This window comes from Mastigoproctus giganteus, chromosome 5, assembly GCF_048544385.1.
Source record: "Mastigoproctus giganteus isolate SK-2022 chromosome 5, ASM4854438v1, whole genome shotgun sequence".
In the NCBI taxonomy this organism is placed as follows: Eukaryota; Metazoa; Arthropoda; class Arachnida; order Uropygi; family Thelyphonidae; genus Mastigoproctus; species Mastigoproctus giganteus.
The window spans coordinates 218,684,415-218,709,586 of record NC_143579.1 but is presented as its reverse complement, the minus strand read 5'-3'; the positions used below and the strand labels follow the sequence as shown (position 1 = coordinate 218,709,586).

The window sequence follows — 25,172 nt, the reverse complement described above, 5'->3', positions numbered from 1 at the left end:
ACCTCCTATAATTTCTTTTTGATCTTTCATTCGTGAACACAAGGCCCCAATATGAATCAAACAGTGATAATGCACAAAATTAGGTATCCTTCTATGTGCAACAGTATCAAAAGAAAGGCTTTTGATACTGTTGCACATGGAAGACTTCTGCACAAATTGGAGCAGTGTGGCATTGGAGGCAAATTGCTGCTAAAATCGCAACAGTATCAAAAGAAAGGCTTTTGATACTGTTGCACATGGAAGACTTCTGCACAAATTGGAGCAGTGTGGCATTGGAGGCAAATTGCTGCTATGGATAAAGGGGTGGTTGAGAGGGAGAAAACAGAGTAGTAATCAATGGACACTGCTCATCGTGGACTAATGTTATTAGTGGAGTCCCTCAGGGTTCAGTGTTGGGTCCATTATTGTTTTCTGTATTTATAAATAATATTGATGATGGTATATCAAGCTTAATGTCCAAGTTTGCAGACGATACAAAGGTTGGCAGGGTTGTTAAGGACACTACTGATGCTATGCTGATGCAACAGGATCTGGAAAGGTTGAGCAGATGGGCTGAGAGGTGGAAAATGAAGTTTAACATTGACAAATGTAAAGTACTACATATGGGAAACAGCAACCACAGAGCAGTGTACCAACTCTGTGGTACTACACTGACAGTGGTAGAGAATGAAAAGGACTTGGGGGTAATTGTGCAGGCAGATATGAAGTTCTTTGAGCAGTGAAGACGGGCTACAAGAGTAGCTCATGGTGTCTTATCAATGATATACAGGAATTTTTCTAGCAGGGATAAGGAGGTGATTATTCCCTTGTATAAGGCAATGGTCAGGCCACACCTTGAGTACTCTATACAGGTCTGGAGGCCTCATTTCAAGAAGGATATAGAGATGCTGGAATGAGTACAGAGAAGGGCAACAAGATTAGTGAATGGAACAAAGGGTTGCTCTTACGAAGAAAGGCTTAAGTTTTGCAAATTACAGTGTCTGGAGACTAGGCACTGGTGAGGTGATCTGATAGAGGTGTATAAAGCTTTGAATGGTTTGAGCATGCTGAATGCTGATGAGATTCTTCCTCTTGCTCAGAATAATCACCTGAGAGGGCATAAATTCAAATTGAGGAAAGACAGATGTAGGATAGATGTGCGGAAATTTGCCTTTAGCCAGCGGGTAGTTGGTTGGTGGAACAGACTTCCATCCCTTGTTGTGGAAGTTGATAGCCTAAATAAATTTAAGGCTCAGCTGGACAGGTATTTCGAACGAACGGAGGGGTGAAGTGAAGTTTTTTTTTTTTTCCTTGGCTGATGCTGCATAAGCTTGCTTTCTTGCATCATATGCCTCTACTAATGCTAATCTCTATTAAGATAAACAAAAGGCCTTTGTTTTTACATATCATGGAAGGTGCACCATCGGTGGACCTTCCATGATAAGTAACAATTGAAACTCAGACCAATTTTGTGCACTGTGAGGAATTTCATAAGTGTGTCACATACATCTTTTCCAATTGTAAGCGCGGAAAAATAGCCAATAAAACTTCTTGATATCTGCCATCATGCTGAATCAAATGAACAAAGCACATCAGTTGTGATATGCCCAAAACATCAGTTGATTCATCAAGTGTCAATGAAAAAAATACACAACTTTCGATTCTACCTAATAATTCATTGAATATTGCATTTGCCATTTTATGAACTCGATTTGAAACTGTATCGTTACTCAGAGGAATATATTTGGCAGAGCTAATCAAGGTAGCTTTCTGCTTTTCTAGTAAGACGCTAGCAAGCACTTCTAATGATGACACTACACAATTTTTTATTATTTCACCACTAGTGTGAGGCAATGAATTCTTTGAAATTATATTTGATAAAATATAATTAAACTTCATTCACTAACACTTTACTACTATTAGCTTAACCTAAATTTAAAATATTTTTCTGTCTTTAAAGTTTCTTTTTTTTTCTTCTTCTTTTTGAAGTTTTGCTTTTCCCAAATTTCCCTAAATTTGGGAAAACTCCATGAAAATTCCTATGGCATGCTTGGTAATGTCTTTCACAATTCAACTTCCGATAGCCAGCCAAACACACTTGACATAATAAGCAAATTACACCAGTTCCACTACTATTATCTATTACCAAATAATCATATTTCCAAGAGGACTGAAATGCACACTTTTTTTTAAATTTTTTTGTTTCTTTGCATTTGAAACGTGTAGATCTAAATCAGATGACTGCGAAGGTAGTGTTACTGTATCATTTTTTTCTCATCATGTTCGTTTTGGTTTCTTTTTAAAATTCTCTTTAATTTTCTTCTTATTATTATTAATTTGTTTTTATTCTTATTTTATTTTATGTATTTTTTGTTATTTTATTTTATTATTATTATTTTTTGGCTGGTGCAGCATAAGCTATAGGCTTCCTTGCACGATGTGGCCATTACTAATACTAAAATAAAAAAATAATAAAAAAAAAACTTATCCATTTTGAAAGGGTTTAATCACTTTAGTTAAATCTCTTAAAAAAAAATACATTTAAGCATTTGCACATAAATGCTTAAATTGCAGCAGTGCAACTGAGCAAACCCAGCAGAAACCTGTTAAAACCAGAAACTGAGAATCGCGTGAGTATCACTGGTCTGTAGCGACACTATGGCAACAATGATCATACTCTCAACTGTGTATTTTGTAAAAAATTTTCTTAATAAATAAATATCAAATTAAAAATAATTAATAAAAAAAACTTTTAAGAACACAGTAAAAGTGTAAAAATTTGACTGTTTTTGAGATTAAAACGTCGCAAAATATATAATTTTCCTCCAATCACTAACAAAAGAAAGGATTTTACAGCCACAACTGGATTTTTGTAGAATATCACATAAAATTGAGAAATAGAAAGCATATTTTTTAAATACAAAGATTTATATATAAATTTTTTAGCTTAAACGAAAGTGCCCATGGGCACCCATTATAGGATCGGTTGCAAGCAAAATTTATTTTTTGAAGAGCACAATGGTGTTCATGAGCACCAGGTTAAGTATCCCTGCTCTAGATGAATAACATTTAGAATAGTGGTTCACAAACAGTTGCAGTGTATGTTTTGTAGAGGTACAGAAAACTTTCTGAAAATTTATTTTTTTGATGGATTCAATAAATGCATAAACTTTTTTAAACAATCAGCAAAGAGAAATGTGTAATTGAATTTCCATTCTAAGAAAGTTGCCTGAGATGAGGGAAAAACTATGCAGAATTCACCTGCTGGCTCTTCAATGTGGATACTGGTTATTTGGTTAAATAGTGTTCTACTATAAAAGAAATTCAACAGAATTTCTCTTACATTAGAACTGAGTTGAGAGAGTCAATTCTACTGTACCAAATTTGCGCTATAAATTTGGGAGCCTACATCACCCTGCCCAAGTCTTGTTTAAAGGGTGTGGCAAATCATAGTGTAAAATTTTAGGGTCACAGAGTTTGAGAACCAATGATCTAGAGGATAAAATCTAGGTTATCTAAGTATTACTGGATTTTGTACTGAAAGCAAAAATTATTTATTCTATTCTTTTTACTCCCCATGGTAGAATGCTGTAGCATGCTGGGACCAAGTAAAGTTCTTTGTAGATGGTACCACAGGTTTTCAGCTTTAGTTCGGTCCAATATATGACTTAAGCTTATATCACTATAGCATCCAAGAGTAGACATGCTTGAACAAAGATATGCCTCCTTATCCCTTGGCATGGTTCTGATTAATATATAATCATACATGGAAGTATCCTGATGATAACCCATTATTAAGTCCCCTTAAACGTTCTATGTTGTGCAGGGTTTGAATAACTTCACACATAAAAGATTACTTACTCTCAACCACTGTTTTTCTGTAAGGTTGTCTGAATAATCTATTTCTTTTCTCTGCCGAGAGCCTCGTCCAAACAGCTTGTCTTCTTCCTCCTCATTTGTAAGTCGTTCTACCTGTAAAAAGCAACACCAAGAAACATAATTTCATTTGAAATTATTATAAACTTATTTTGCTTCATTAGAAGTAAAATTCTGAATTTGATACACTGAAATAGAGGTTTCAACCTTTCTTAACAAGTGTACCCATTATTCTTATTAATGTTCTTATTAATAAAATAAAATATAATAAAACTGTAAAGCCATAAAATAAAAATATGGCATATAATAATAAATAATTGAAAATGAACACTTATTAGATTAAAACATATGCAATAAGTTTAAATATTTTCATTCATTATATGTATAGCTGCTAGGTTAAGTACCCTCAGGGATATCTGTCCTATGCCAATAGCCACTGCTTCCAGAGATCAGATTTAAAAAGAATAAAATTGCTGAATTCGAGTTTTGCTAATGGAATTTACTTCAATATAACAGTAATAATGGAGGCATGTGATACAAGAAAGTATGCATATGAGCTTATGTAGCATCAGCCAAAAAAAAAAAAAAAAAACACACCCCAATTTCACAAATCCATTCCCTCCAAAAATTTGCCCAGTTCCTCCTTGAATTCATTTAAGCTATCAGCTTCCACAACAACAGATGGAAGTTTGTTCCAGCAATTAACCACTTGCTGGCTAAATACAAATTTCTGCAGATCTATTCTACAACTGCCTTTCTTCAATTTCAATTTACACCCCCTCAGGTTCATAATCTGAGCAAGAGGAAGAATCCCATCAGAATTCAGCATGTTCAACACATTTAAGGCATTATACACCTCAATAAGATCACCTTGCAAGTGCCTAGTCTCCAGCCGCTGCAATTTGCAGAACTTAAGCCTTTCTTAGTAAGAGGATCCCTTCGTTACTCTCACAAACCTTGTTGCCCTTCTCTGTATACGCTCAAGCAACTCTACATCTTTCCTAAAATGAGGCCTCCAGACCTGTACGCAGTACTCAAGGCATGGCCTGACCATTGCCTTATACAAAGGGATAACAACTCATTTTCCCTACTAGCAAAATTCCTGTATATCAGGAGTGGCCAACTTAATTTGTGATGCGATCTACTTTTTTCCTTCAAAATGTGCCGTGATCTACCATCTCAAAAATTTCATTGCACAAATCGAGGAATGACTGTATATTTAAAATTCGTTGTGATTGATAAATCCACAATCGACTCGTTGGCCACCCCTGCTGTATAGCATTGACAATAATCCATAACTTGCTCGGGCAGCCTGTCTGCACTGCTCAGAAAACTTCATATTTGACTGCACAATTACTCCCAAGTCTTTATCATTTTCTATAAACTGTGTAAGGCCCAGTTTCTCTGGAGTTACTTCTACCTACCCATATGAAGTACTTTGCATTTGTCAATGTTAAACTTCAATTGCCACTTAGCCCATCTGCCCAAATTTTCTAGATCCTGTTGCAGTAGCACACTGCTGTAATTGTCATTAACAACCCTGCCAACCTTTGTATCATCTGCAAACTTCAAAATTAAGTCTGATATACCTTCATCAATATCATTGATAAATATACAAAACAATAGTGGGCCCTGGATTTTATATTAAATTTTTAAAAAAATGTTAAATATGTTAAATTTAAAAAAAAAATGTTAAATATGTTAAATTTAAAAAAAAAAAAAATGTTAAATATGTTAAATTTTAAAAAACAGAAAGAAAACCTGTTTACCAGAACAGGAGGAAAAGCACAAAGCCTAGGAAAGGGTTATGGCCCATTGTATTTAAGTAAAGGACCTTTGGTTTGCCAACAAGAATATCTTGTTTTGTTATGAGAATGTGCAGCAATTAGTTAACAAGTTGAATAATCATAATGGAACTCTTCTTGACTACCTTTCTGGCGTATGCTTTTCAGAAACTTCGTTCAATAAAGTGCAGGAACAGCATTCCATTCAAGAATTCAAAAATTATAATTCTGCTCTAATGTGAGGAGGTTATGCAAGAGGAGATGGCATGGAGTTATTTTACAAAAAAATTATGTTCTTTCTAATCATGTGCACTTTAAAGCTTTAATTATGATTTTAACTGAAATAGCACTTTCTTTTCAACTTATTACCTACTGTGGTTCTTCAGTTTCATCTTGAAATGCTACAAGACTTCAGGGATTGACTAGTAACCAATTTGTCTTTTGTAAATTTTTACTTATCAACATATACAGGGTGTTTCAGTTAAACGTTTCAGAACTTCTAAGAGGGATAGGGTACATCCTGACAACTCGAAATCATATAGCAATGTGGGGTCGGAAATGCTTTCCTGAAGCGGTGTTGTACACAGAAGCACCATAAAGAAAAGAGACCGTAAGTGAGAAATCGTTTTAATAATACATGAAAAGAAGCAAAAGGTACATGGATTAAAGTAAGTGTTCGAAGTTTCTTCCACGGGCTACAATGCACGCCTCACATCTCCGACGCATGGACATCCGAACATTCTGGAATACTCCAGGCGAATTTCGAATTTCTTCAGCAGCTACTGCGATTCTTGCAACCAGCTCCTCAGCATTGTCAACAGGGGTGTCATAAACTAGCGATTTCATATGACTCCAGAAATAAAAATCAAGACATGATAGGTCGGGTGACCGAGCAGGCCAATGCACGGGACCACCACGTCCGATCCACTGTTGACCAAATGTGACATCCAGGTAGTTACGAACATCTCCGCTATAATGGGCAGGGGCTCCATCGTGTTGGAACCACATTGTCTGTTGCGTCGATGCAGAAATCTGTTCATCTCTCAAAAGTTGTGGCAATACTTGCTGCAGAAGGATCAAGTAGATAGGTCCGGTTAGACGACACGGTAACAGGTAAGGTCCGATGAGGTGATCTCGCAGGCCAACGCACGGGACGTGGTGGTCCCGTGCGTTGGCCTGCTCGGTCACCCGACCTATCATGTCTTGATTTTTATTTCTGGGGTCATATGAAATCGCTAGTTTATGACACCCCTGTTGACAATGCTGAGGAGCTGGTTGCAAGAATCGCAGTAGCTGCTGAAGAAATTCGAAATTCGCCTGGAGTATTCCAGAATGTTCGGATGTCCATGCGTCGGAGATGTGAGGCGTGCATTGTAGCCCGTGGAAGAAACTTCGAACACTTACTTTAATCCATGTACCTTTTGCTTCTTTTCATGTATTATTAAAACGATTTCTCACTTACGGTCTCTTTTCTTTATGGTGCTTCTGTGTACAACACCGCTTCAGGAAAGCATTTCCGACCCCACATTGCTATATGATTTCGAGTTGTCAGGATGTACCCTATCCCTCTTAGAAGTTCTGAAACGTTTAACTGAAACACCCTGTATAACTTCAACCATCCCATGTGAATTGCTGAAAATAATTATTAAACACAACATAAAATTCTTTCTGGTGAACAGGTTGCTGCCTGGACAAAATCAAAACCAGGACAAACTTTATTAATAATATCATGGGCATGAAATTTTTTAACTGCAATTTTCTGAAGAAATATTTTATAAATTTTAATGTAAAATACAAGATATTTTTATTGCCTAAGGTAATAAGCAGAAGTGCTGTTAAATTTTTATTTCATATATTCCCATGAGACATTAGCATTAATAGAGACAGATAATGCAAGAAACTAAACTTATACAAAAAAAAAAAAAAAAAAACTTTCTATTTCACCTATCCATTGAATCCGACTTTTGTCTAGTTCTGCCTTGAATTTACTTAAGCTGTCAACTTCTACGAAAGATGGAAGTTGTTCCAGCAACCACCCACCCACTCACCCACCCACCCACTGTGCCTTTATTTCATATTCTTGGAAAGGACAGAATTACAAATGTAAAAAGTTTCCCACATCTCATACAGCATGCATACTTTGGAAACAGTTCACTCATAAATGATTCAGAAAAAGATGAGGAAAGTTCACTAAGTATAAATATTTATTTAACAGGTACTTATCCATTTGCTGGAGCTAGAAAATCTACGACGGTGCTTCTAATCTCATCCCCCCTCTCCTATATACTGATTTACAATTTACTATTTACTAAGAGATCTGAGACTATATAAGCAGGAATGGCTCCCACATCCCCTACACTAGGCTTGTGGAGATCCAAATGGGCTCCAGAGCTCAAGTTCGACTTCACCTTCTTGTGGTGAAGCCATATAGATGGAACCTGTTAGTAGGTTACATTTATATGGCTGTCGAACAAATAAGGATGGTGTAATGGTGTTATGTGTCTTTATTTTATATTCTTGGAAAGGACAGAATTACAACTGTAAAAAGTTTCCAACATGCAAGCTAGAAACAGTTCACTCATATAAGGCTCAGGTGGTAGATGACTCATCAACCGGTGAAATACCACCACTTTGCTTATTGGAGGCTTGAAGTGGTGAAACCCATGCTTAGTCTCTAGAGCAAAGTTTCCGGCATCCCCCTCCCCCCATACTTCTCCTTCAACCCATGCACGGAACTAAGTACTATAGGTTTTGATACCTTTCGTGTTTGAGGTTTTCATTAAAAAAAAAAATAATAAAATAAAAATAAATAAATGATTCAGCAAAAGACGGGGAAAGTTCACTAAGTATAAATGTTATAAATATTCATTTAACAAGTTTGTTGACTGCACCCACCCTGATAACTGAATTTATTTGAGAGTAGGAAAAGAGCTTTCACTTATAACTTTCACATTATAAGTAATAATCTGAAACTATGCAGGTTTTCATAATGAAAGCATAAGCCCAGAAATAACAGCATTTCTGTCAACTGCTGACTCAAGATCTGAAAGGTATGTGTTGGAATAAGTAAGCATGACTTCTGAAAAGGAAGAAAAAGATTATATTCTGAATTTTCAGTTAAGAAGTTGCACACATTCAAAATTAAATAGTGCCATGCAAGCATTAGCATTAGCATTAGCATTAGTAGAGGCATTTGATGCAAGAAAGCAAGCTTATGCAGCATCAGCCAAAAAAAAAAAAAAAAAGTAACATAAATAAATAAAAATAACCACTTCCTCTTCACCCCTCTGTTCGTTCGAAATACCTGTCCAGCTGAGCCTTAAACTTATTTAGGCTATCAACTTCCACGACAAGGGATGGAAGTCTGTTCCACCTACCAACCACCCGCTGGCTAAAGGCAAATTTCCGCACGTCTATCCTACATCTGTCTTTCCTCAATTTGAATTTATGCCCTCTCAGGTGATTATTCTGAGCTAGAGGAAGAATCCCATCAGCATTGAGCATGCTTAAACCATTCAAGGCTTTATACACCTCTATCAGATCACCTCGCTGGTGCCTAGTCTCCAGACACTGTAATTTGCAAAACTTAAGCCTTTCTTCGTAAGAGCACCCCTTTGTTCCATTCACTAATCTTGTTGCCCTTCTCTGTACTCGTTCCAGCAGCTCTACATCCTTCTTGAAATGAGGCCTCCAGACCTGTATACAGTACTCTAGGTGTGGCCTGACCATTGCCTTATACAATGGAATAATCACCTCCTTATCCCTGCTGGAAAAATTCCTGTATATCATTGACAATACTCCATGAGCTACCCTTGCAGCCCGTCTGCACTGCTCAGAGAACTTCATATCTGCCTGCACAATCACCCCCAAGTCCCTTTCATTCTCTACCACTGTCAGTGTAGTACCACAGAGTTGATACGTTGCTCTGGGGTTGCTGTTTCCCATGTGTAGTACTTTACATTTGTCAATGTTAAACTTCATTTGCCACCTCTCAGCCCATCTGCTCAACCTTTCCAGATCCTGTTGCAGCAGCATAGTGTCAGTAGTGTCCTTGACAACCCTGCCAACCTTTGTATCATCTGCAAACTTGGACATTAAGCTTGATATACCATCATCAATATCATTTATAAATACAGAAAACAACAATGGACCCAACACTGAGCCCTGAGGGACCCCACTAATAACATTAGTCCACGATGAGCAGTGTCCATTGATTACCACTCTCTGTCTTCTCCCCCTCAACCACCCCTTTATCCATAGCAGCAATTTGCCTCCAATGTCACACTGCTCCAATTTGTGTAGCAGTCTTCCATGTGCAACAGTATCAAAAGCCTTTCTAAGATCCAAGTATATAATATCAAAGTTATTCCCTGCATCCAGTTCTTTTGTGACTGCATCATAGTATCCAATCAAGTTGGTCAGGCAAGACTTCCCCTTAACAAAACCATGCTGTGTCTGAGCTATAACTGAAGTCTTGTCTAAATGATCCTGCAGTGCTTCTTTAACCAGTGCCTCCATTAATTTTCCTGGAACAGAAGTTAAGCTCACAGGTCTATAATTACTTGTGTCAGCCTTTGATCCTCCTTTGTGAATTGGGGTCACATTTGCACATTTCCAGTCTATGGGTACCTTCCCTGAGTCCAAGGAAGCTCTCATAATTATGGCTAAGGGTTTGCTTACTTCCTTTGCTGCCTCCTTTAATATAACTGGATAGATCCCATCCACCCCGGGTGCCTTTCTTGTGTTTATCTTCAACAGTTTCTCCTCCACTTTACTCCCAGTTATTTCAAGATTCTGTAGCTTACTGCTAGAGTTGAATACACCTCTGGCATTCCCTTTGCTGAATAACTCCTCATGTGTGAATGTCGATGCAAAATATTCATTTAGTTTGTTAGCTACCTGAGCAGGATCATCAACAGTTGACCCATCAATATCAAGTGGACCAATCTGATTCATCCCCTTCCTTCTAGAGTTTACATAAGTAAAGAACTCTTTGCTGTTTTTCTTTGCATCCCTTGCCAAGGATTTCTCGTAATCTGCCTTCGCCTGCCTAACCTCCTTTGTAACTTGGTTGCATATCAACTTGTATCTATCATAGGCTTCTGTGTCATGTGTTAATTTGTAAGTATCCCATGCATTTTTCTTCTCTGCCATATGCCTCATTAGTTCATCTGACATCCATTTTGGCCTAAACCTTGAACAATATTTCTTAGTTGGTATGTAAAGCCTAGTAGCTTCCAAGATAAGTTCTTTGAATGCTTCCCATTTTGAATTTGCTGTTGGTAACATCATCAGTTGGTCCCACTGTATAGAATTTAAATACTGTCTCAGTCCATCGTAGTCGCCTTTACGGAAGCAATAACCCTTCCCTTTACCCCTAATGGTAGTTACCTCTTTGAGTAAATCCCACTTCAGCACACTGTGATCACTGCCACCTAGTGGTTCATTTATCTGCAGATTCTTAATGCATGAAGAATCACTGCTGATAATCAAATCAAGAGTATTACTCCCTCTAGTTGCCTCCCGAACATGCTGATGTAGAAAACAATCATCCAATAAATCCACAAAAGCTCTGCTAGTGCGTGAGTAACCAGCCCCCAAATTCCAGTCAATATCTGGGAAATTAAAATCTCCCATTATAAGACTCTCTGATTTACTGGCCCACTCTATTTCCCTGTACAGTTCCTTATTATACTCATCAGAGTCATTAGGCCTATAGCACACTCCTACTCTCAATTTTGATCTCCCAATGCTTATGTCACACCAAACTGACTCCACACTGCACTGTCCAGCGATGTCGACTGGCTTCACTTCCTTGGTTTTTATGTGTTTCTTAACTAATAGCATAACCCCTCCCCCCTTCCTATCCTGTCTATCCTTTCTGTAGACGTTGTACTCCCCAAATTGCAGTTCTGCATCCCTTATATCTGTGTGACACCACGTCTCTGATATCCCAACAATATCTGCCTTCGATGTTTTGAGCAATACCTCAAATTCATCAAATTTATTTACTAAACTCCTAGCATTGGTGTACACGCAAGTATACCTGCACCTGTTTCTATTCTTAGCTACCCTAACACAACCCATGTGTTTACTTGTACCGCAATGGCTCCCAGCAGTCTCTGAAATACCATGCATCTTGTTTTTCAGGCTTCTGCTCATTCTAATAGAAGCAGTGCAAGAATCTCTTTCACCTCTGCCAGTGGCTACTGTCAATCTATTGGTCTTTGTCTCCCCCCAAGCTAGCAGTTTTCCGACCCACCTAACACTGCCTCGATAGCATCAGCAAATATTCTTGCACCCTTTCTATTTAAGTGTATCCCATCCCTGTAGAAGCAATCTCTCCTGTTAACAAGTACAGTCCAGGCTGAAAAAAATTCTACCCCTTGAGCCTTGCACAATCTTTCCAGGGCCGAATTGATCGACAAGGCTCTCATCATATACTCCCTCCTATCGTGTCTGGGCAGAATTGCAGACACTTTCAAAGTCAACCCTAATTCTCGGCTTTTGTTCAACAGTGACCTGTACTTGTTAAGTAATTCTGCCGGTCTCCTACTCTTAATATTATTAGTGCCAACGTGTACAACTATATCACCAAGCAGAGGCAGACTGGGTCAAAAATTCTTACCGGGGAAAACAAACAGAATGTCGCAGGTAAGAGTGTAATATTGAAAATCACACTGGCCTTCGTTGGCCTCCGGTTGACCAAGGTTTCCCAAGTAAGTCTTATAGTCAGTCCGCATCTGCATGCAAATCACAGCTGATAAATTCAAATCCGGCCCAAATGGATGTCAGATGAACTAATGAGACTCGTGGCAAAGAAGAAAAATGCATGGTATGCACATAAATTGTGCATAATTTGAGCCCGTCATCACCATCATTGGAAGCCTATGGTATATTATTATAGACTAGCTTGTACCTAGCCTATGGTAGGTACAAACTAGTCTATAATTGTCACAAAGGAGGTTAGATTATGAAAAATCTTTAGCAAAGGATGCAAAGAAAAACAGCAAAGACTTCTTTACTTCTAAACTCTAAAAGGAAGGGGATTAATCAGATTGGTCCACTTGATATGAATGGTTTGACTGTAAATGATCATTTTTGCATCTACATTCATACATGAGGAGTTATTCAAGGAGGAGAGGACCAGATGTTTATCAAACTCCAACAGGGGGTTAAATAATTTTGTAATAACTGAGAGCAAAGTGGAGGGGAAATTTGCAAAATTAAACATAAGAAAGGCACCTGGGGTGGATGGGATCTATCCAGTTAAAGGAGGCAGCAAAGGAAGTCCCCACGGACTGGAGATGTGCAAATGTATCCCCAATTCACAAGGGGGGGGAGGTCAAAGGGTGACATGAGTAATTACAGACCTGATAGTTTGACTTCTGTTCCAGGGAAAATAATGGAGTCACTGGTTAAAGAAGCATTGCAGGATCATATAGACAAGTCAGCAGTAATAATTCAGACACAGCATGGGTTTGTCAAGGGGAAGTCTTTTCTGACCAATTTGATTGGATACTATGATTTGGTCACAAAGGAACTGGATGCAAAAAATAATTTTGATATCATATACTTGGATTTCAGGAAAGCTTTTGATACTGTTGCACATGGAAGACAACTGTACAAATTGGAGCAGTATGGAATTAAGGGCAAGTTGCTACAATGGATAAAAGGATGGTTGAGTGGGAGAAGACAGAGTGGTGATCAATGGGTACTGCACTACATGGACTAATGTTATTAGTGGTGTCCCTCAGGGTTTGGTGTTGGGCCCATTGTTATTTTGTATATTTATCAATGATATTGATGAAGGTATATGAAGCTTAATGTCAAAGTTGCAGATGATACAAAGGTTGGCAGGGTTGTTAATAACAGTAATGATAGTATGCTGCTGCAACAGGATCCAGAAAAGTTGGGTAGATGGGCTGAAAAGGGGCAACTAAAGTTTAACTTTGACAAATGCAAAATACTGCATATGGGTAGCAGTAACCCCAGAGAAATGTACCAACTATGGTGTTACACTCAGAGTAGTGGAGAATGAAAGATACCTGAGGGTAATTGTGCAGTCAGATATGAAGTTTTCTGAGCAATGCAGACAGGCTGCCAAAAGTAGGTCATGGGGTCTTGTCAATGATATACAGGAATTTTGCGAACAGGGATAAGGAGGTGATTATCCCCTTGTATAAGGCAATTGTCAGGCCACACCTTGAGTACTGCATACAGGTCTGGAAGCCTCATTTTACGAAGGATGTAGAGTTGCTAGAACGAGTACAGAGAAGGGCAACAAGACTGGTGAAGGGAACAAAGGGGTGCTTTTATGAAGAAAGGCTTAAGTTCTGCAAATTGCAGCTTCTGGAGACTAAGCATCTGCGAGGCGATCTGATTGTAGTGTATAAGGCCTTGAATGGATTGAGCAGGCTCAATGCTGATGGGATGCTTCCTCTTGCTCAGATTACAAACCTGAGGAAGCATAGATTCAAACTGAGGAAAGACAGTTGTAAAACAGATGTGCAGAAGTTTGGCTTTAACCAACGGGTAGTTGATTGCTGGAACAAACTTCCATCTGTTGTTGTGGAAGTTGATAGCTTAATTAAATTCTAGGCAGAACCAGACAAACATTTGGAATGAATGAATTAGTGAAATGGGAATGTGTTTTTTTTTTTTTTTTTTTTTTTTTTTGGCTGATGCTGTATAAGCTTGCTTTCTTGCATCGTGTGCCCCTACTAATGCTAATACTAAAATTAAGCATAATTTATGCATATTAGTCGAAATACACATAAATTATTCTCCAAATAAACATCTACTTTTCTCTCACAATTGTCAGCTTTAAACTAGCGAAAATGAAACTACTCTTTTACATGTATTATCTCTATTCTTGTATACTCTCCAATATGCAATGCTAACAACCAATAGCTGCAACTCACTTAACATTATTCTCTAGCAGTATCATAAACTGCATGCATGACAGCACATGTGTAAGTGTGACAAGAATGACATACTTTGGTGCTTAACAATAATAACAATTTATTATAAAGAATTCATGAATTTCTGCATGTAAAGACCTGGGATATCTCTCTCACTGACAAGTGAGGAAAATTCTCATAAGGTGTTGGAGTGATTTGTACAATCACCACAAAAATCTGTAAGGTTATCTTCTGTACACAGTTATCTCCTTATACATTCAGGTAGAGGAAGCAGTGAATTTACAATCTGGGCCTATCTTAATAATCATATCACAGACCACCGGATAGGCTGATGAGTAAGAAGTGTCAAATGTTCTCCACATTTCAACCCCACTTGATTTCTACTTGCGGGGGCTATCTGAAAGAAGTAGTGTAAGACAGCAACCAACCACAATGCAATAATTAGTGTGTGTAGCTATCTTAGTAGCTACACTGGATATTGTTTGTCATTCGGCTGTTTGCCACTATGCCTAAAAGCAAATGGTTGAAACTTGAAGATATATACTGGTTAATCATGTGCCACAAACTTTTTGAGAGAGAGAGACTGTAAAAAGAAGAAAAGCATAATTAATGACAAAAATTTAGTAGTGCTTCAGTGGAAGTGGCAAAAGAGGTTATGTGGGGAAGACGATCTGTAAAGACACAAAAGTGAGAACACCATGATGGACCTAACAAACAGGTAAAGAAAGTAAAGAATATTATAAAAAATTCTTCTGTGAATAAATTTAATAACTACTTTCTTATTGGAATATAAAAAAAAAGTACAAGATGGCTAAAATATAGGATGCAGCAAAAATGATGGGCACATTTAGCCCATTTTTGGTCACATCTGTTTTTTTCTGTTCCTCATATGTGCACTTAAATTACTGGAATAAAATGTTACCATTTTATATCCTTAAAAACAGGCAAAAAAATAATTCAAATTGATTGTAAATGAAGGTACCTTCATTTACAATCTATTAATGGATACAACTGTGAAAAAAACTTTTTTTATATTAAAAACATATATTTTAAATTATTTTTTGAAAATAAAATAAAACTCCTCTGCTGCACTTTATACTCTTTTTTTTTTTTTTAATCTTCTCTCATTCAGGAGTTTTGAATATTATAAAATCTCAAGACAGAATCTGCAGTTTACTGCCATTTCATACCAGCTTGGTTTGGTTTGTTATTTGGTTTTTTTTTTTTAGGAGCATTAGCAACTAAGGCCATATTGCTCCGGGATATGTGATGGTCATTCCCTGACCTTTCCGCATCCTCCGTATTTGGTGGTGATGGGCTCAAATGGTTTGGTTTGTATTAGGGTTTAGTGGCGCATGAACTATGTGGGTCATAATGTGCCAGTTCATTTGGTATGATGTGTTTCAGGTGTTTACTTTAGATTTAAATTGTTCCTTTTAACCTGATTTGTACTTCATTGAGTTAGTCTGTTGCTTATGTTTACTTCCTTATAGGAGATGGTATAAATTAATAGCTTTAAGGAAGGTGAAAACATCTGTGGTCATCTCTATCATTCAAGAGGTCCGTTAGGGTAATGGTGTGATGTGTCCTATAAGTATCTTTGAAGGCTTGTTTGCATTCATTTGCATAAGGAGGACAGTCTATTAATATGTGTTGGACTGACTGGATAGTGTCACAAGTCTGGCATCGTAGTGATTCTTCTGCTCGCAACAAGAAAGAGTGCATAATATTAGTATGTCCGATTCTTAGTCTAGCCAGTACAGTTTCTTCTTTTCTCGACTTTCGTGTGCTAGAAACCCAGTTTTCAATATTCGGCTTTATTTGGTATAATTTGTGTGCAGTTTGCTGGTTCCAAGTTTTTTGCCATTGCAACTGGCAAGATATATCAGTGTCGGAATAAGGCACTGATATATCTTCTCCAATCTGTAGTATGGCCTCTTTTGCGGACTTGTCTGTTGCTTCATTTCGAGCACTCTCTGTATATCCTGGGATCTAGCAGAAAATTGTATTCTGTTCATTTCTGGTGCAGTCAGTTATTATTTGTCATATGTGCCAAAGGATTGTGTGTTTAGGTGTACCTAGGTTTTGCATGGCTTGCAAGGAACTCGAAGAATCTGTATATATATTACACTTCTCGTGTAACTCTTACCGTGTACATGGGTTAAGGCTATTTTGGAAAGAAGTCACACATTGGGATATGCAAATCCCATGGTAGAGGAATGTGAACTGGCAGGTGTGCTACACTGTCTATATTAAGGTTATGTACTTCTAAAAAGTCTTGATTCCCAGGGGTCAATTTGCTAGTTGGTGATTCTGGTAGATATTTCTGCAAAGTGGATCAAAGAGGGTCTCCCAAGTAGGGTGTCCAGGCATAGATTTTATTTTAAATGTATAATCCAACGCCAGTTGTTATCACCTAAGAGTTAAAGATAGTTCATTGGCTTCGGCATAGAGACTATATATGGGAGTGGTGCGATAGGTGCCATAAGCTGCCAGTAGCTATATGCAGTGCATTATGATGAACTGGATCCAGCCATTTCAGAGCTGTTTTCTGTGCTGAATCGTACACTGGGACTTCGTAGTCCAACTTTGATCAAATTAGTACTTTGTATAGGTTTAATACGGAATATCTGTCTGCTCCCCATGCTGTTGATGGAAGGATTTTAAGTATGTTCAACTGTTTTGTACTGCTTTTATGTAGCTCCCGGATGTGCTCCACGAATGTGAGTTTTTTTATCTTAGATTACCCCAAGAAATTTTGCTTTTGGCTGCATTGGTATATTCTGGCCTTCTAGTTTTAATTCAGGATCAGGATGGAGATTTCTTTTGTACAAAAATGTACACATATTGTTTTTTGTGTTGACAGTCTGAATCCGTTATTTAGATACAGAGTGATATTAAGCCCACTTACTTATATTGTTGATTGCTCATTGTAACTGCCCCTCGATTGTTCTCATATTCTGGGACTGACTAGAGAAACTAAAGTCATTCACATAAAGTGCATGTGAGACTAAAGGAGGGAGTTGATTTCTGATCGAATTAATCTTTACGGAAAACAAAGTTGCACTCAAGAATGAGCCCTGTGGGATGCCTTCTTCTTGTTGGTAGATTTTGGAGTTTAAAAAAAAATTTATTTTGACTTGGAAGGTTCTGTTCATAAGGAAATTCTGGATAAACATAGAAAGACTGCCTCTCAGTCCAGCATGGTGCATAACTCTTAGGATCCCATATCTACAAGTGGTATCGTAAGCTTTTTCAATGTCAAAAATTACTATAACCATATGAAAATGATTATATCGATAATTTTTTTTTTTTATGTGAACCCCAAACACGAGAGGTATTAGAACCTATAGTACTTAGTACCGTGCTTGGGTTGGAGGTTGAGAAGATGAAAGAAGATATTTGTTGACATTGGACTTGAACTTCTGTAGATTGTAATTTTCAGAAAATACGTATGAAGGAAAGTTGTTCCAGAAAACGGCAGTTGAATGAATAAACGAGGAAGATGAAAATTTGGTTCTGTGGGTTTGAAGTTGGACAGTAAATGGATGTTGGCTGGTGGCAGCACATGTTCGGACTGTTTTGAAAGAGAGAGCGGGAATTATAGAAGCCAATTCAGAAGTATCTGTAGAAGAGGCATGCAGCAGAAACAGTACATCTATGAGAAAGCGAGTGGAGAGACTCTGTTAGAGATGAATCATTAATTAACCTAACTGCCCTCTTCTGAATGGAATCAAGAAGCCTGAGAGAGGTTTTGGGGGCACTATCCCAGATGTGGGAACAATATTCCATGGCAGGGCGGATTTGCGATTTATACAGAGTGAGCAGCTGTTTGGAAGAAAAGTAACGCCAAGAGCGAAAGAGAAAACCAAGTTTTTTAGATGCAGAGGAAGCAATATTTGTAATGTACTTGTGCCAAGAGAGATTAGAAGTCAGGGTAATCCCCAAAAGACATATATCATTTTGCCTAGAAATCGGAGTGTCCCTTAAGATAAGCATAGGAGCAAAAGAATCCTTTTTGCGAGATATAAGACAAGACTGAGTTTTAGAAGGATTGAAATCAACTAAGTTGTCTTTGCCCCACTGGAGAATTACCTGAAGATCAGCATATAAGGAATTGGTAGCAGATTTTCGAGAAGTTGAAGCTGATTGAGCAGGACATGGTTTCTCAAAATGGAAAGTAGAATGCAATGTGTTATCATCGGCAAAACTATGGATAGGATTGCCAGTCAATGGAAGAAGGTCATTAATATACAAGAGGAAAAGAGTGGGGGAAAGAACTGAACCTTGGGGGACACCGGCATTAGTGGAGAGGTTAGAAGACAGAGAGCCATCTACCATCACCCTCAGTGAGCGATCAGAGAGAAAACTGGATAACCAATTACTAAAAACAATTGGCAAACCATAAGATGGAAGCTTGTTTAGAAGACCTTTATGCCAAACACAATCAAAAGCCTTTGAGATGTCAAGAGCAACTACTTGTGTTTCACCGAACTTTTCCATTGAATTAGTCCATAAATGGGTAACATAAGCCAGAATATCACCAGTGGATCGACACTGACGGAATCCATACTGGCGATCGTTGATCAGACAGAAGGTTTCTAGGTAGTTTAAGAGTTGGCGGTTAATTGATTTCTCCATTACTTTAGAAAGAGTAGAAGTAATTGCAATGGGACGATAATTGGATAGGAGGGATTTGTCACCCTTTTTAGGAACTGGCTGGATATGAGCAAATTTAGAAGCAGAAGGAAAAACACCTTTGGAAATACCTAAGAAAGTGAAAAAAGGCGGCAAAGAATAGGAGTAAGTTCAGGAGCACAGGTTTTGAGAACAAGTGGAGAAATACCATCAGGACCTGGAGCTTTCTTAGCATCAAGATTCATCAAAATCCTTCTGATATCCTTTTGACGGAAGACCACAGGAGGCATTGAATGGAGCGTGTTGGGAATGGTGGGAGGTGTTTTACCATGATCATCAATACATGAGCTGGAAGAAAAATGGGATGCTAGCAGGTCAGCTTTATCCTTGGCTGAAGTGACAACAGAACCATCTGGTTTGGACAAAGTTGGGAGCAGAGATGGGCAAAAGTTGCGGTCAATAGCTTTGGCAAGAAACCAGAATGCTCGGCTACCATTAGGGCAAGAAGCAAGTTTTCTACTCTTAGCCTGTTCAAACTCCAGTATGGACTGATTAATAACTGCTTTACAATTTTTGCGGGCTTTGGTGTAGGCAGAAAATGAAACTAAAGAATTAGAAACAAGCCAATTACGATATGCAACATTCTTCTCTTGAACAGCCTTAGCACATTTATTGGAAAACCAAGGTTTAGATAAAGGACGAGATTTTAAAGTGGAGTGTGGTATAAAGGATTCCATTCCTGAAAGAATAATTTCACTGGCACGATCTGAGCAAAGGTTGACATCAGAAGTTTTGAAACAGTAATCCGACCAAGGAAAAGAAGAAAAGAAATCTCGCAGGTTATTCCATTTTGCATTCTTGTAATGCCAAACATGGGGCTTAGAGGGGAACAGGTATCCTGTGTGTTATCAGACACTCAGCCTAAAACACTGATGGATCCAATATCTCTCTATTACAGAAGATTTAGGAGAAGTCCGGTTGGCTTGCCTCCCTAAAATCCACTCATGCACACCTTCTCGATGGTAAGCCCTGTTACGTCACTTAGGCGGCAACGAACGTGTAGAGTGGTTCTCTTCAAGACGCCTGGTCAGCGTGAAGAGGAAAAGACCAAACCCTCCAGCAATGAGAGCACAACAATACAAATGGCCCTCAGTCCCCAGCAGCTTTCACTCTCCCTCTTACGGCAGCGAGAGGATCAGAGTGGAAGCAGAGGGTGCTAAGAATCTCTGGGTACGACCAGGCTGCCATGCACAGAAATTGAACTTGGCCTGTTATAACGTACGATCACTCATCGGTGAAGACAGGATATTAGAGCTCGAAAAGGAATTAGAAAATGTGAATTGGAATATCATCGGTTTGGCTGAAACAAGAAGAAGAAATGAATCACTTATAAGTTTATCAAGTGGAAATCTGCTGTACACCAATGGAAACAGTGAAAGGAGTGAAGGTGGAGTTGGGTTTCTGGTCCATAAAGATTTTAAAAACAACATTTTGGAATTCAAAAGTACATCACCAAGGGTGTCAAGACTAATATTCAAGATTTCTAAGAGGTACAAGCTAAAGATTATAATGATTTATGCACCAACATCGAGCCATGATGATGAAGAGGTTGAAGAAATGTACACCGAAATTGAGAGTCTTCTAGATGAGCAGAAAACCCACTACACTATTATTATGGGGGACTTCAATGCTAAGGTTGGAAAAAGGCAAAACAGCGCAGAAAGAGGAACTATAGGAAATTTTGGAATTGGTGAAAGAAATAAAAGAGGTGAAAGACTTGTGGAATTTGCAGAATCTCAAGGAATGTCAGTAATGAACACTTTTTTCAAGAAAAGGGTGAACAGAAAGTGGACATGGAAGAGTCCAAATGGATTAACAACTAATGAAATCGACTTCATCCTCACTAACAGAAGATATATTGTGAATGATGTTACCGTCCTGAATAAGGTAAATGTTGGAAGTGATCACAGAATGGTAAGATGTACACTCGATATAGATGTAGGAAAGGAAAGGAAAAAACTGACTCGAGTAAATAATACAAATGTCTTTGAAATAACAGAGGAGGAGAAAAAGCAGTATGTACTGGAACTTAAGAACAAGTTTGAGCTTCTGCAGATTGCTCAGGACCAAGATATCAACGAGGAATATTACAACTTTCTGAAAGTGATAAAGCCCAAGAAACCTATAGGGAAACAGAAATCCAAAGAAGAAAAAATTAGTCAAGAAACACTTGTCATGATGAACCAAAGATGACAAATGAAGAGCAAGAAAAACACTGACAGGGAGAAAATTGAGTATACTGAGTTATGCAAAGCCATTAGAAAGAGACTCAGAGAGGACATAAGAAGATTTAACACAAGAAAAGTAGAACAAGCATTAAGGGAAAACAAAGGATTTAAATCAGCAGCCATGAGCAGTAATACAGAAAGACAAATGATACTGAAACTGAAGAATAGCGATGGTGTACTTATAAACAGCAGAGAAGGCATAATTCAAATAGCAGAAGACTACTATAGAGAATTATACAAGGAGCGAGGGAATGATACCAGCAGTGGGGAAGATGGATTGCAAAGTAGCAACACATACGACATACCCGATATTCTTCCTGATGAGGTAGAACATGCATTGAAGAAAATGAAGAATCAGAAAGCCCCGGGGGAAGACGAAGTTACTGTAGAGTTGTTAAAATTGGGAGGAAGAGACATAACACAAAAACTGGCAAGGCTCTTCACAAAGTGCATTAGAAAAGGTGTGATGCCTAAGCAGTGGAATAATGCAATCATAGTTTTGCTGCATAAGAAAGGAGATAAATCAGAAATTGGAAATTATAGACCAATTAGCTTGTTATCGCACATCTACAAGTTGTTCACAAGGGTCATTACTAACAGATTAGAAAGAATACTTGATGAGAATCAACCGAAAGAGCAAGCTGGCTTTAGGACAGGATTCTCAACTATGGATCACCTTCACGTAATATCACAGCTAATGGAGTGATAAAGGAAGATACAAAACACCATTATGCCTGGCATTTGTGGATTATGAAAAGCCATTTGACTCCATACAGCATAAGGCAATGTTTCGGGCACTGGAAAGACAAGGCATAGATACTCCATATATTATGATTTTGAAGAAAATATATGAGAGTGCTACATCCTTTATTAGACTAGACAAAGACAGTAGCAAATTTAAAATCGAGAAAGGAGTTCGACAAGGAGACACAATATCTCCGAAGCTGTTTACTGCTGCCCTTGAGGAAGCTTTCAGAAGATTAGACTGGTCGCAGAAAGGAGTCAATGTGAACGGAGAGTACCTAAACCATTTACGATTTGCAGATGACATTGTGGTCATAAGCCACGATCCCAAAGAATTAGAGGAAAATCTTAATCAGTTATGCACAGTAGTAAGGATTTTGGACTAAAGATGAATATGGCTAAAACAAAAGTAATGATGAACAAATATGCCACGGAAAGGGAAATAATGATTGAAGGAGCAGTAATTGAAAAGGTGGAGTCATATACTTATCTGGGACAAGTTATTAGCTGTAATAATGATAAATGGCTGGAAGTCAAGAGAAGAATAAATTTTGGATGGATAGCATTCAGGAAATATAGTCACATACTGAAGAGCAATATCCCAGTTTGTCTGAAACGTAAAATAATGAATCAATGTATACTCCCCACCATGACTTATGGAAGTGAAACTTGGGCACTCACCAAAAGAATGGAAGAGAAGCTAAGAACTACACAGCGAAGAATGGAATGAATTATATTGGTAATCAGACTGTTAGATAAGAAGAGAAACACATGGATTAGGCAGCAAACTCAAGTAAAGGACATTTTTATCAAAACTAAAGAACTAAAATGGTCTTGGGCAGGACACATAGCTCGAAGACATGATGACAGATGGACTAAGAAAATAACAGAATGGTACCCAAGAGGAGCTAGAAGAAAACCTGGAAGACAAAGGCGGAGATGGATAGATGAAATTCATGAGTTTTTGAGTAGTAAATGGATGGCCAGTGCTCAAAACAGAAGGAACTGGAAAGTTGCCGGAGAGGCCTTTATCCTGCAGTGGATTGAAAATGGCTGATGATGATGAATGCCAAACAACACAAGGTTGGGAATAGCCATGAGATAAAGGTTCCATTGGAGAAGAGACAATCACCAAGTTGTGATCTGAAGTGCCCAAAGGACCTCTCACTTCAGCCGTGTACTTAGAAGGGTTGTTTGTGAGAAAAAGATCACGCATATTGGCTGTATGATTAGGATTGTCCGGTATTCTTGTCGGTAAATGAACAATCTGTGCTAGGTCATTAGTAATTGCAAAAGCCTCAGTATCTCGACCTGCTAGGTCCATACCATCATATCAGACAAAATAACAAACAAAGAGGTGGATTCCTCTGTTTTTTTTATAATTTAGTAAACAAGTATAATAAAACCCTAACACTACATAGGAAGAACGATTATATTACAATGTCACAGCTTAAGCAAATTAAAGCACATACCTACAATGTCCCCACTCTTTTTTGGCCAAATAAAGCTATATAAACTTGGTAATCCAATATGCCCAACTGTTTCATAAAAAATTTCGGCACCCCGTCTTTAGCGACAGTTGTCTATTCTATTTTAAAACCATTCAGAGAAATTTTATAATATAATATAAAAAATTATGATTCACTTTTTATGACATTAAAAGATCATAAAGTTAGAAAAACACCAAATTATAATCTTTTGATGTAACATCTTTATACACCAATGTAAACATTCCATATGCGCTAGATGTTGTTTGGAACTTGCTTAATGACAGCAATATCAATATAAATAACACTAGGCTTCCCAGAGATACGATTTTTGAATTTACTAAAATATTAGTTTCTGCCAATTATATTTTATTTCAAAAAAAAATATACAGATAGATTATGGCTTACCGATAGGCCTTAGCATTAGTGGACTTATTGGAGAACAGAGACAAGATAGAGAGTATATACAGTAAACCCTAGATTTAATGGACACGATATAACGGATTTCGGATTTAACGGACCGGACAAATAATAATACAGTAATGTACATATTAATCTCGACCGTACTTTTTTACATTTTTTTTAGGTTATACAGAACTTCAGTGTTATTATTAATTAAAAATTAATAATAATTACTTATTTCCATTATTGTTTTTATAATTACCTACTTTTATTTTTATAATCAAATTCAGGAAATTGTTTTTATTCTTTCTGAAAACATGTTCAAATAGCTGTTTTCCGAGATTACAGATAAGAGCAGGTGGTGACTTGCGAGCTGATCGTGACTCTAAACTGCAGGTCTACTGACTTGCTTCGTTTCGGTCTCAGTATGCCTCAAGCTATCACGTGGTCAGGTTGTACACAGAGTGTTAAATAATTAAATAATTTTGCAATCCTTACAATTTAAAATGGCATCAAGTGATAGAGGAGTTAAAAGAAAGCATGTGAACTTAAATGTGGCACAGCAATTAGAGCTAATTCAGAAATTAGAACAAGGTGTCTCAGTAGCATGTGTTTGTGAAATTTACGGCATAAAAAAACTGTTTCTGATATCTGTAAATCAAAGGCCAAATTGCAACATAATTTTATATTGTACAGTACTGTATATTGTATTAAAGCTTTTTTATTATTATTATTATTTTTTTAACATTAAGAACAATAAAAAAATGACCCCCCCCACCTCTACATTCGATTTAACAGAGTTAAATCGAGGGTTTACTGTATTTGAATCCATTTATAACAGAAGTTTCATATTATGGCAGATACTTAGATGACGTCCTCATCAAAACTACTCAGACTATCATAAATTCCATTTTACAAGTTTTTAAAATAGCCATATGAGACTAAAATTTACTTTAGAAACCGAGAAGGAAGATACAAAATCTACTAACTTTCTTAATTTTACACTACAAAGGGTAGGGGAAAAACTAAATTCTAGCATTTACAGAAAAC

At 37.6% G+C, this 25,172-nt stretch overlaps 1 protein-coding gene across 7 annotated transcripts in view; it reads right to left on the bottom strand.

The window, feature by feature from the left end:
* Positions 1 to 25,172, bottom strand: part of brm (ATP-dependent helicase brm) — a 714,323-nt gene that overhangs the window by 175,408 nt on the left and 513,743 nt on the right. For all 7 annotated transcript variants that reach the window (XM_090374387.1, XM_090374383.1, XM_090374382.1 and 4 more), the window contains one exon: positions 3,841 to 3,947. In XM_090374387.1, coding sequence (XP_090230513.1) covers positions 3,841 to 3,947 — 107 coding nt within the window. The remainder of the gene's footprint in view (positions 1 to 3,840; positions 3,948 to 25,172) is intronic.